The sequence below is a fragment of the Rana temporaria genome, chromosome 2 (genome assembly GCF_905171775.1).
Source record: "Rana temporaria chromosome 2, aRanTem1.1, whole genome shotgun sequence".
NCBI classification, from domain to species: Eukaryota; Metazoa; Chordata; class Amphibia; order Anura; family Ranidae; genus Rana; species Rana temporaria.
The window spans coordinates 515,349,250-515,362,300 of record NC_053490.1 but is presented as its reverse complement, the minus strand read 5'-3'; the positions used below and the strand labels follow the sequence as shown (position 1 = coordinate 515,362,300).

The window sequence follows — 13,051 nt, the reverse complement described above, 5'->3', positions numbered from 1 at the left end:
GCCCTGACCCCTTTCTCCCCTGATTGGCTGACAGGTTTTGATTTACAGCTGAGGGAGCCAATGGCACCGCTGCTTAGTCTCAGCCAATCAGGAGGAGTGTCTGGGACAGGTAAAGCACTCGTGGACGTCGCTGCAGAGAGAAGGACCTCAGGTAAGTAATTAGGGGGTACTTCTACACACAGAAGGTTTTTTATCTTAATGCATAGAATGCATTAAGATAAAAAAAAACTTCTGCCTTTACAACTCCTTTAACTTTACTCTATGCCCCTTTCTCAGTGCAGCCAACAGGAGCAAATAAATCATTGGAACTCCTGGGTATGGAGGAGCATGTGTTTTCCTTTATTTGACAATACTGGTGTTTGGGGATTGGCCCAGCATTGTCACATTGGGGAGGGGGGGAGGAGTCAGGGAGAGTCCCAAGCCCTGTGTAAGCTTTAACTGGGTTAAATTTGCAGCTTATACATTTTCAGCTGAATGGAGCTTTGGAGGGTGGATAAAACGAGGGTAGGTGCTGCTAGGCAAATACGTATACAGGAGAATCTGTTGCTTTGCTCTGCTCTGCATGGGAAGGAACAGGCTGAATCTCTTAATAATTCTCCATACAACGGATAGCAACAACTCAACTGTCTGCCAAATGAGAATATCATTTTTATGCTTGGTCATTTTCCCACATTATAAGTTCACTGTACATGTTTTTTACAGCCACGACCAGGCCGGTTTGTTTACCAAACGCCGCAATGCCATGGAGTGACACCCAGTCATGCTGGATCTCTGGCTGGGGTTACACTTCTCAAGGAGGTGAGAGGCACAGCTGTTTAGCATGCATTCAGATTAAGCCCTATACATTATTATTAATATTATTATTATATATAGCATTAGTAATTTCCTTTGTTTAGAGCAGTGGTGGTCAATTTTAATGTAGCCTTTAATCACCAAAAAGCTGCATAAAATGGTAAATGTAATACTACAGAAAACTGTCAGAGACCTCAAACACAATAGAAAATGGTCAAAGATTATGGGCAATGCTACAAGAAATAGTAGGAGATTGGCGATATCCTTCAGTAGACATTCAGGGGTAGATCCACAGAGCGAGTACACCGGTGTATCTACTGATACGCCGGCGTACTTTCAAATTTCCCGCGTCGTTTCGTTGTTTTGAATCCTTAAAACAAGATACGACGGCTTCTGGGTTAGATCCGACAGGTGTACGTCTTCGTACGCCTTCGGATCTAAGATGCAATTCTTCGGCGTCCGCTGGGTGGCGTTCACGTTGTTTTCCGCGTCTGGTATGCAAATTAGCTATTTCCGACGATCCACAAACGTACGAGCGGCCGGCGCATTTTTTTACGTCGTCTGTAGTCGGCTTTTTCCGCTGTATAGTTAAATCTGCTATTTCGTCGACTATAGTTGGACTTGCCATGTTAAGTATGGCCGTCGTTCCCGCGTCAAAATTTTTATTTTTTATTTTCTTTGCGTAAGTCGTCAGTGAATCGGGATGGACGTAAGTCACGTCTAAGTTTAAAAAATGATTTTCTTTGCGACGTCATTTCGCGCAATGCACAGCGGGAAATTTAGAAACGGAGCATGCACAGTTCATTCGGCGCGGGGACGCGCTTCATTTAAATGAATCACGCCCCCTAATCGCCAATTTGAATTCCGCCGCCAGAGATACACTATGCCGCTGTAACTTACGGCGCAAAATCTTTAAGGATTCGAAATTACGCCAGGTAAGGTACGGCAGCGTAGCGCATCTCTGATACGCTGCGCCGATCTATTTCTCTGTGGATCTGCCCCTTAGTCTATAGACACATATGAGACTAGAGATCACTGATCTAGCACCCCGCATATTATTGCTTCTCTATAGACCCCTTAAAATATAACTTTGAGACAGTTAACATTTTTCTCAAAAAGCCATTAAAATTGTTTAAAAAAACAAAAACAAAAAACAACAAATGAAAAGTAATGGTCGTCACAAAGCTACATACGTAAGTCCATCTAGTTTAACCAATAACACAGGAAAAGTAAGATGGAGTGAAGAGATACATCAAACAACTAGAACTCGAGTCATCTAAAAAATATTTTCTTCACTGGCCTGAGGTAAGGGCTCAGGAAACAAAAAGAACAACCAACTGTCTGCAAAGGCCCCCAAGGGATCCACAATAGTTTCCAAAGGGCAGCAGGCAAGGCGCCAAAGGATTAAATAATTATTTCTCAACCTTTTTACAAAAGGAAACCCTTTAAAATTGCGTATTTCCAGATTTCGAGCGAATTCCTGTTAAAATCAATTCCTTAGGGGTCAGTTGGAAAAATGTCCCTGACATCGGGGATCAGTTGGAAGAATGCTCTCCTTACAGTGGTGGTCCAATTGCGCTCTTACAGACAGCTAAAAAGTTCTGGTGCCATGCCATCGGCTCTGCCAAGTAGCATAGTCTCCACTCTCCAGAACTATGCAGGCACTATTAAATGGGAGGTCAGTCAATATACAATTCAAGAAACCTCCTAGCAGCCTTTGGAAGAATCTTAGGCCCCGTACACACGACCGAGGAACTCGACGTGCCAAACACATCGAGTTCCTCGTCGAGTTCAGGGATGAAGCCGCCGAGGAGCTCGGCGGGCCGCCTTCTCCCATAGAACAACGAGAAAATAGAGAACATGTTCTCTATTTTCTCGAAGAGTTCCTCGGCGGCTCCATCGGGCCAAAAGTGTACAGACGACAGAGTTTCTCGGCAGAATCCGGCTCTGACCGAGTTTCTCGCTGAATTCTGCCAAGAAACTCTGTGGTGTGTACGAGGCCTCAGAGGTTTTATGGAATTCCTGGTTGAGAAGATTTATAAATACCATATTTATCAGGGTATTGCACGCTCCCGTGTATAGCGCGCACCCCAAACTGGGAAGGGAAATTTAAAATAAAAATATAAAATACTTAGTTTGAATACCCCTCGTCGGTGTCTTGCCCGGCGTCCATCGTTGGGTTCAGCGTCCATCGGCGGGTCCGGCTGCGGCCTCGGTGGTGTCCTCCCGCGCTGTCTCTCAGTCGAATCCCCGCTTCCCGCGCTGAATTTGAACTGCGCCGCCGTCATATACCGAACGCAGTACACTCGGGCACGCTTGGCTTCTCACGCATAAAGGCTAGAGCGTGACCGCAAGCGAAGCCAAGCCTGGCCGAATGTACCCGAGTGTACTGCGCTCGGTATATGTCCGTGGCGCAGTACAAACTCAGCGCGGGTACCGGCGTATATCGCGCACCCACAATTTTCCCCTTATTTTAAGGGGAAAAAAGTGCGCGGTATACGCCGATAAATACGGTAATTATAACTGCACACCTGCACTTGCCCGATTAAGTACCAATTTAAAAGGACAATGAAAGGGTACACCAGGTAAGGGCATTTGGATGCTATAATGTGTTGTACTGTAGATCAGCGGTCTCCAAACTAAGTCCTGTTTCTAGCCTTTATCTGGCCTTTAAGGCACTCAATGATATGAGGCCCTATTCCTCCCACTGACACCTATTATGGGGCACTATTTGTTCCACTGATACCAATGATGGTGTAGTACTCCTCCTCGCACTAATACTGTGACAGAACCCACTGTCTCTGTGTTTTGGAGGGGGCAGTGGTCTGGCCTCCTACCCACATACTTTGGCCCAGAAGAGACTTGGGGACAAAATGGCATTGAGATAATGCAATGTACTGCTACATCCCTTCTCCCCCATCCACCCCCCCCCTCTTGTTGCAGTGTCTAATTGTGTTGGGTCATGGCCACGTAGACAAAGGTCCGGAGACATCTCTCAGCAGGGGATGTGTAAGGAGGGGCTGCCTGCTTATCATAATTCCTTGGTGTGTTTCAACTGTAGTTGTTTGAATATACAAGTGTTGAGTTCCCAATGGTTCTTCCTTGTCCCCTACTCCCTCTATGACAAGCCTAAGGGGAGTGTCCCCAACTGTGTTTAATGGTGTATGTATAGTATTTAATAAGCAGTTTATGCTCTGCATGTTTAACCCTCAACACCTGTGTGGTTTGCCTCATGATTGGGGGGTTAAGGGATGGTAATGGCGAGTCTGTCAGCTGCAAGTGCGTTTGGAGAACAGGAGACACAGGTCTGGCAGAGGTGCCCAGCTGGGGTATCCGAGATCTGTCAGAAATACAAATGATGAAGTGTTACGCCTCCTCCTGCTGATCACCAACTCTGTGGTTTATTCTGATGCTTAGCGTGGGACATTTTCTACCTCCACTGGCCACATTGCAGCCCCCCTAAGGTCTCAAGGACAGTAAACTGGCGCTTTGTTTGAAACGTTTGGAGACCCCTGTTTTAGATAACAATGTAGAGATGTTGGAGGGAAAATTACATTTTAGTAAAAGGCTGAAGTTGGGCTTTAAAGATATGTACCATTGGCGATTGCTTATTATTCTCAATTGGTTAAAGGGATTGGCTACCACCCTAGATCTTCTAAAGCTTCCACGATATTGCATGCAGGACAAAGATGTAGCACACAAATGACCTTGTAATGTTCGTATCTCCACACAGGCACCACTTCCACTAACCTGATGGCAGCCAACGTGCCCTTGATTGACTCCAAAACCTGCAATAAGCCTTCTGTTTACAATGGAGCCATCAGCAGCGCCATGATATGTGCAGGATACCTCTCCGGAGGGACCGATACTTGCCAGGTAAAAGAGGGTTTGTGTGTCATTAGTGTTTGGTTTGGTACGAAGCAGCTGCTATTTGGCCTGAAACTTTTCAAGCAAACTCCTTCAACCATCAATCGTTGGCCAGCAGGGCCATACGCTTAGCGAATTTCTGATGAACTAGCCAAAATGTGTTTAGTGTATGACCAGCTTTAGTCAGGACTTGGAGCATAAACAGGGCTTAAAGCGGTGGTTCACCCTTAATAACAACAATGTACCATTAAATCAAGCATAGTAGCGCGAGCTACCGTATGCCTTTATTTATTTATTTTTGGCGCCGTACTCACTGTTTAATGCCATAGTGAAATTTCAGACTTCCCGCGGGGAATGGGCGTTCCTATGGAGAGGAAAGATGATTGCCGGCTATGGCGCGTCACGCTTCTCCGGAGTAGGTCTCGGCTCTTCACGGCGCTATACGGCGCCTGCGCACAGACTAAGCGCAGGCGCCGTGAAGAGCCAAGTCCTATTTCAGCTATTTCCGGAGAAGCGTGACGCGCCATAGCCGGCCGTCAATCATCTTCCCTATGCATAGGAACGCCCATTCCCCGCGGGGAGTCGGAATCTTCACTACGGGATTAAACTGTGAGTACAGGGCCAAAAAATAAAATAACGGCATACTGTAGCTCGCGCTACTATGCTTGATTTAATGCTAGAAAAAAAAAATGTTTTTAGGGTGAACCCCCTCTTTAAGGGCCAGTTCACACCAGACGCAGTTCTGTACAGTTTCGTGTGCATTTTTTCTGCAGTAAAAATGTATGCATGTATTCCAATGGCTCTAGTTGGCACCATGCAGTCAGTTTCCGGTGCAGAAACTGACCGGAAACTCACAGCATGGTGTGAACTAGAGCCAACTAGAGCCATTGGAATACATGGAAATCACTGTGCATGCATGAAACTGTACAGAACTGCGTCTGGTGTGAACTGGCCCTTAGTCTCATCTGCCCTCCCTTAGCTAACACTTGGCCAATTGTCAAGCCGGTCATGTGGGAGGAAGGGGTGCGAGTCGCCTGCTCTTCTCTCTTTCGGTGGCCAAACGGGGTCTATGAACTGGTGAAGCTGGCAAGGTGCCGCACAACAAGTTAGGAATTGGCGGCTATAATTTCCAGTGGTATTGCCGCTTTGCTACCTACGTAGTGAGCCACCTCAAAAAATTCAGTAATCCAATTTCGATAATCCAACCATGAGAAAATCTGATTTCTGTTCACGTTAAATACCCCAACATGTGCCGATACTTTCACATCATTTCAAAGGGTTGGATAAGTAAAGTGAATTCACAATTATTATTTTTTTTTTCAACAAATTCTCAGCCTCTTTAGCGCATTGGCCTAATTGCACCAGCACTTTTCGGGGAAATGATCACCATGGAACAAATTATTACTAGTTCCGTGTTATTGAATGTAGTTGGCAGTGATCCGTCTCCTTGCACAATCGTCTTCAGGATTAGAGCTGCTCTGCTGTACATTGATCTGAAGGTTGTGCAACCTGTATTTTAGCTTTTCCAGGATTAGGGATAATGGCGGGGATTTATTAAAGCAGGTAGGCTTGGTTTTTAAGGGCAAATCTTACGCAAAAGAGTCTGACCTATATCTGTTTTTTTTATTATTATTATTTCTGTACTGCAAATACCAAAGCATACATGTGAACTTCATATGGAGTAGCACGTATTCTGCACATTAATTTGCGGACAAGGGTGTTCCTATGCCATGGTTGTTATGCTTTGCTTCACGCCTGCAGGAAAGTCCATTGCTCCTGTCATATTCCGCGGGCAGTACCACCGCCGAATGTGACACATGCAAGTAAATGAGGAAGTACTGCAAGCGCCCTGCAACTGTGTGCAATGCATTGGGTTGTGGTACATTGGTGCAGCAATTAAAGGGGTTATAAAGGTTTGTTTTTTATTTTCTAAATATGTTCCTTTAAGCTAGTGCATTGTTGGTTCACTTACCTTTTCCTTCGATTTCCCTTCTAAAAAAAATGTTCTTTGTCTCAATTACTCACTTCCTGTTCCTCCTCAGTAAGCCTGCCCTCATCATCTGAGCCGTTCTGTCTGGGGGTTAGTCAGTGTGCACACCCCCTCCCTTGGGACTATATCCCTGCGGGGAGACACTGGCTTACTGAGGAGGAACAGGAAGTGAGAAATTCAGACAAAGAAAAAAACATGTAGAAGGGAAATGGAAGGAAAAGGTAAGTGAACCAACAATGCACTAGCTTAAAGGAACCTATTTAGAAAAAAAATCCTCACTGCCTGTCAAACGTCTCTGAAAAGTAATCTGAACACAGATTAGCACTACGCTCAGGTGGGAACGCAGCCTTAAAAAAGAACCGCTCTAGAAAATATTTTTACCACTTGAGTCTTTGTGCATTTTTTCTGGTGTTTTTTCTTTTGTGCATTTTATACAGCGTTTTAGAGCTTTGGCGTTTTTTTTAGCTAATAGAGACTATCATCTGTTGCCTAATTTGTTGCTAGGTATTTCTGATTTTTTTTTTCCCCATTAGCTTTTATTTTATTTATTTTTGTATAAATTTATTATGTATTAAATATTATTAATTTATTTTATTTATGATGATTTTTAGTTATTTGTGTACTTATTTTATATTTATTTATTCATATATTACTATTTAATTTTTAGATTTTTTTTTTCATTTGAGCAGAAACATTTCATTTGATACAATAAACAGGCAAGCAGATACACGGGAAGCAAGTTCTTTCTAAATCCCGCAATAACTCGCGGCAGACCTCTGCAATGACTCCTGGGAACAATGACAAAAGCTCCCAGGAGACATTGCGGCATCGAGGAAGTGACGGAATACCCACACACTACCCGATGAATACATATACAGGAAGCGGCCAGTAACAAAGGATTACTAAAGTTCACCTGCCCCTGACAGTGACTCGAGCTGGGCATCGCCGCTTAGTGAAGGATTGGCTCGGGCGGCTCGGCTGCTCTAGTCCTGCAAAGGGAACTCTCACTGTGCTGATTTAAAGTCCTACTTGAAATAGAACTTCACATATTACAATTTTGGCAATAATATATATGCAAAGCTCTTCCTTTAATCGTTTTTATTCTATTTGCGCAGGGAGACAGTGGCGGTCCTTTGGTCACTAGAACAAACTCCTATTGGTGGCTTGTCGGTGACACAAGCTGGGGAACAGGCTGTGCCAATGTTAATAAGCCTGGAGTCTACGCCAATGTAACAGCGTCTCTGGACTGGATCTATTTACAGATGCAGGTACGGTAAAATTCAGGCTCCTTCCAGCTATATTGTTCCTGAACCACAAGACAACCTGCTGTGTGTTCTACCCGCCTAAAACCGTGTTTGGGCGGTGATACAATCTGGCAAATTGGCAGGTTCTATAATAATCTCACTCATAATATTTTGGGATCTGCCTGGTCTTGTGTGACGCTCCAGGCTCCTCGCCTGCACTTTTCATTTTGTAGGTAAAGCATTCTCCTAGCTTTGCTTTGTGCTTTTGCTCCAGGTCGTGGTTCTGCCTATTGTGATCTAGTTTTTGGAACTACCTACCCTAATATTTAAGGTTCTAGAACACTTTATTCTAAGTTCCAGGTTCTGACCATCTACTATAATTGTTCAAGTTCTGACCCCTCCTACTATAATTCAAGTTTTTGGCCCTGTCAACCATAATGGTTCAGGCTTTGATTTCATCTACCGTAATGGTCCAGGCTTTGGTCCGTCTACCGTAATGGTCCAGGCTTTGGTCCGTCTACCGTAATGGTCCAGGCTTTGGTCTATCTAACGTAATGGTCCAGGCTTTGGTCCATCTAACGTAATGGTCCAGGCTTTGGTCCATCTAACGTAATGGTCCAGGCTTTGGTCCGTCTACCGTAATGGTCCAGGCTTTGGTCCGTCTACCGTAATGGTCCAGGCTTTGGTCCATCTAACGTAATGGTCCAGGCTTTGGTCCATCTAACGTAATGGTCCAGGCTTTGGTCCATCTAACGTAATGGTCCAGGCTTTGGTCCGTCTACCGTAATGGTCCAGGCTTTGGTCCGTCTACCGTAATGGTCCAGGCTTTGGTCCGTCTACCGTAATGGTCCAGGCTTTGGTCCGTCTACCGTAATGGTCCAGGCTTTGGTCCATCTAACGTAATGGTCCAGGCTTTGGTCTGTCTACCGTAATGGTCCAGGCTTTGGTCCATCTAACGTAATGGTCCAGGCTTTGGTCCGTCTACCGTAATGGTCCAGGCTTTGGTCCGTCTACCGTAATGGTCCAGGCTTTGGTCCGTCTACCGTAATGGTCCAGGCTTTGGTCCATCTAACGTAATGGTCCAGGCTTTGGTCTGTCTACCGTAATGGTCCAGGCTTTGGTCTGTCTACCGTAATGGTCCAGGCTTTGGTCTGTCTACCGTAATGGTCCAGGCTTTGGTCTGTCTACCGTAATGGTCCAGGCTTTGGTCTGTCTACCGTAATGGTCCAGGCTTTGGTCCATCTAACGTAATGGTCCAGGCTTTGGTCCGTCTACCGTAATGGTCCAGGCTTTGGTCCGTCTAGCGTAATGGTCCAGGCTTTGGTCCGTCTATTATGATGGTCCAGGCTTTTGCCCATGATGGTCCAGGCTTTGGCCCCGCTCACCATGACGGTCCAGGCTGTGGCCCCGCTCACCATGACGGTCCGGGCTGTGGCCTTGCTCACCATGACGGTCCGGGCTGTGGCCTTGCTCACCATGACGGTCCGGGCTGTGGCCTTGCTCACCATGACGGTCCGGGCTGTGGCCTTGCTCACCATGACGGTCCGGGCTGTGGCCCGTCTGTTGCCTGTCATAGGGAACGACGATCAGTGACGTCAAACGTCCAGCCACGCCCCCCTACAGTTAGAAAAAACACATTAGGTCACACTTAACCCTTTAGCGCCCCCTAGTGGTTAACCCCTTCATGGCCAGTGTCATTTTCACAGTAATCAGTGGATTTTTATAGCACTTTTCGCTGTGAAAATGACAATGGTCCCAAAAATGTGTCAAAAGTGTTCGATGTGTCCGCCATAATGTCGCAGTCACGAAAAAAAATCGCTGATCGCCGTCATTAGTAGTAAAAAAAAAAAATATTTACAAAATAGGGCATAGTTTTATTGCATTTTTATTAACGCTATAAATTTTGCACAAACCAATCAATAAACGCCCATAACGATTTTTTTTTTTTTTACCAAAATATGTAGAAGAATACGTATCGGCCTAAACTAAGGAACAAATAGCTAGATCCACAGAGATTGCCTTAACTATAAGGCGGCGTAGCTTAGCGTGTTTAGGCTACGCCGCCGTAAGTTAGCGAGGCAAGTACTTGATTCTCAAAGTACTTGCCTGCTAAGATACGGTAGCGTAGCCTAAAGCGGGCGGGCGTAAGGGCGCCTAATTCAAATTTGTCTGAGGGGGCGTGTTTTATGATAATGAGGCTTGACCCGACGTGATTGACATTTTTTTCTAACTGCACATGCGCCGGGCGCCTACATTTCCCAGTGTGCATTGCGGCTAAGTCCGCTGCACGGGCCTATTGATTTCGACGTGGACGTAAACTACGTAAATCCCTATTCACGGACGACTTGCGCAAACAACGTAAAATTTTCGAATTTCGACGCGGGAACGGCGGCCATACTTTAACATTGGCTACGCCACCTAGGGGGCATCTTTAGGCGGCCTATCTCTTACGTAAACGGCGTATCTGTACTGCGGTGGCTGGGCGTACGTTCGTGAATAGGCGTAAGTAGTGATTTACATATTCTACGCCGACCGCAATGGAAGCGCCACCTAGCGGCCAGCCTAAATATTGCAACCTAAGATAGGACGGCGCAAGCCGTCGTATCTTAGAGATGTTTAAGCGTATCTCTGTTTGAGAATACACTTAAACATAGGTCGGCGCAGATTCTGAGTTAGGTCGGCGTATCTACTGATACGCCGACCTAACTCTACCTGAATCTAGCTAAAAATATTTTTTTTATATCTTTTTTTGGGGATATTAATTATAGCAAAAAGTAAAACATATCGCATTTTTTTCAAAATTGTCGCTCTATTTTTGTTTATAGCACAAAAAATAAAAACCGCAGAGGTGATCAAATACCACCAAAAGAAAGCTCTATTTGTGGGAAAAAAGGACGTCAATTTTGTTTGGGAGCCACGTCGCACGACTGCGCAATTGTCAGTTAAAGCGACACAGTGCCGAATCGCAAAAAGGGGCCTGGTTCTTAACCTGCATATTGGTCCGGGTCTTAACCGGTTAAAGCAGAAGTATACTAATAATAAACAAATAAACAAACAAAAGAGAAAAGAAAATGTGCACAAATAAAAAAAAAACAGTAAATTAAATGAATGAATTTATTCTAAATACCCCTTCCCCCTATTTAATGGAAAAATAAGGGGGGGGATTAAAAAAAAAAAAAGAGAGATTTTTTTTTCTCTAAGGTAAATTGTACCTAAGCAAGTCGGTGAGTAAAATTTAAGATTTTCCTGCTTGACAAATATCCATTTTGATTACATGAATCTGCCCAATCCTCTATAACAGATGTCCATTAAATAGAAATGCATTTTAAAGCGGAGGCTCACCCAAAAAACAAGTATATAACATTACATTCAGTATACCTCAAACATGTACAGTATGCCGTTTTTTTGTTTTTTTTTGGGGGGGGTGTACATACAGTATTATCAGTATTTTCCTCCCGGCTTCCGGGTACTCACTCCCGCGGGAGTGGGCGTTCCTGTGCAGTGGCGCAATGTCATCTGGGACTTCGCCCATATGATTGACGTGCCTGAGAAAAACTCCCCCCCCGGTGGACAAGGCACGTTGCGACTTTCCGAAAGTAGCCGAACTGCGAGTCGGCTCTATACGGCGCCTGCGCAGTCAGCTCTACACGGCTCCTAGTCGGTGTGCAGGCGCCGTATAGAGCTGACTCGCGGTTCAGCTACTTTCGGAAAGTCGTTATGCGCCGGGGGGAGTTTTTCTCAGGCACGTCAGTCATATGGGCGAAGTCCCAGATGACATTGCGGCACTGCACAGGAACGCCCACTCCCGCGTGAGCGAGTACACGGAAGCCGGGAGGAAAATGCCGATAATACCGAATGTACATCCCCCCCCAAAAAAAAAACAAAACGGCATACTGTACATGTTTGAGGTATACTGAATGTGAGTTATATACAGTACTTGTTTTTTGGGTGAACCTCCGCTTTAAAGAAGCTACAAGTACAATATTGAGGCCATGAGAATTAATATGTGTCTTTTTTTTTTTTCAGACCTACAGCTGATGACGTTAGACTGACTGCATCTACTTCCCAGTTAGGTGTAACTTCCATAGTGATGGTAACAAATCAAAAAGAAGAAAGCGCTGCGCACTTTATCATGTGGCCTCCATTTCATAAACCCTACGGGTGTTCAGAGCAACCGTTTGCCTGATATACTATCTGGATTGTACTGTATATTTTATCAGGTGAAAGCCACTATTAATGCTTGCAGAAGACAGGGGGCGCCACGCTGCCTGGTTGTTGAAAGCAGCCATGGCGCCAACTAGTGGACAATCTGTAAATATTTTATACTTTTTTTTATTTTTTGGTGGTGTCATTTACTTATTGTACATATCTGTAAAATACTGTGATATGCAATATCTTTATTTCAGATGTGATTAGGAGCATTACGTAAAATGTGTTTTAAATCAAATAGCTTCAAAGTGATAGGAGCAAAATGTAGTGGCAATGCAGAATTATTGAGAAACCATCAGGATTGTGCAATAGGGGGGGGGGGGGGGAACTAGTAGAATTTTTGAAAAATATTTAATGAGGAGATTCAAAGAATGGAAAGTAGAGCTGCACGATTCTGGTCAAAATGAGAATCACGATTCTTTTGTTAGATTAAAGATCACGATTCTCAAAAACTGAATGTCAGAACCCCCCCCCCTCCTCCCCCAAATACATAAATAAATAAACCTGTGATTTATCTGAAAATATGAATATATAAAAAACAGACCAGTGATATGTCTATAATGTTAAAGACCATATAACTCCTATGAAAAAAACAGAATCAAACTTTGATTCTGCTTTTTTCATAGGAATTATCTGGTCTTTAACATTATAGACATATCACTGGTCTCTTTTTTATTTTATAAACATCAGAAGCAGTACCGCCAGAAACCATTGGGTGGCGCATGGATACACACAGTTGTACAGAACTGTGAGAAAGATTAATACATCAGAAGCAGTACCGCCGGCAACCACTGGATGGCGCATGGATACACACTACAGTTGTACAGATCTGCAAGAGAAGCCCAGGCATCCATCCAGCGGCGCAGGCTGCTGACGTCGGTTCCAATATCGGCGCCATTTGCGTTCCACGCTGGTTATGTGGAAACGGCCATGAAACGGAAGAATCGCG

The 13,051-nt window shown here is 44.7% G+C and overlaps 1 protein-coding gene across 2 annotated transcripts in view; it reads left to right on the top strand.

The window, feature by feature from the left end:
- TMPRSS2 (transmembrane serine protease 2) overlaps positions 1-12,228 on the top strand; it is an 89,000-nt gene extending 76,772 nt beyond the window's left edge. For both annotated transcript variants that reach the window (XM_040339016.1, XM_040339017.1), the window contains exons 11-14: positions 703-798; positions 4,526-4,668; positions 7,765-7,917; positions 11,920-12,228. In XM_040339016.1, coding sequence (XP_040194950.1) covers positions 703-798; positions 4,526-4,668; positions 7,765-7,917; positions 11,920-11,931 — 404 coding nt within the window. In that variant the 3' untranslated portion in view covers positions 11,932-12,228. The remainder of the gene's footprint in view (positions 1-702; positions 799-4,525; positions 4,669-7,764; positions 7,918-11,919) is intronic.
- The last annotated feature ends 823 nt before the right edge of the window (positions 12,229-13,051 follow it).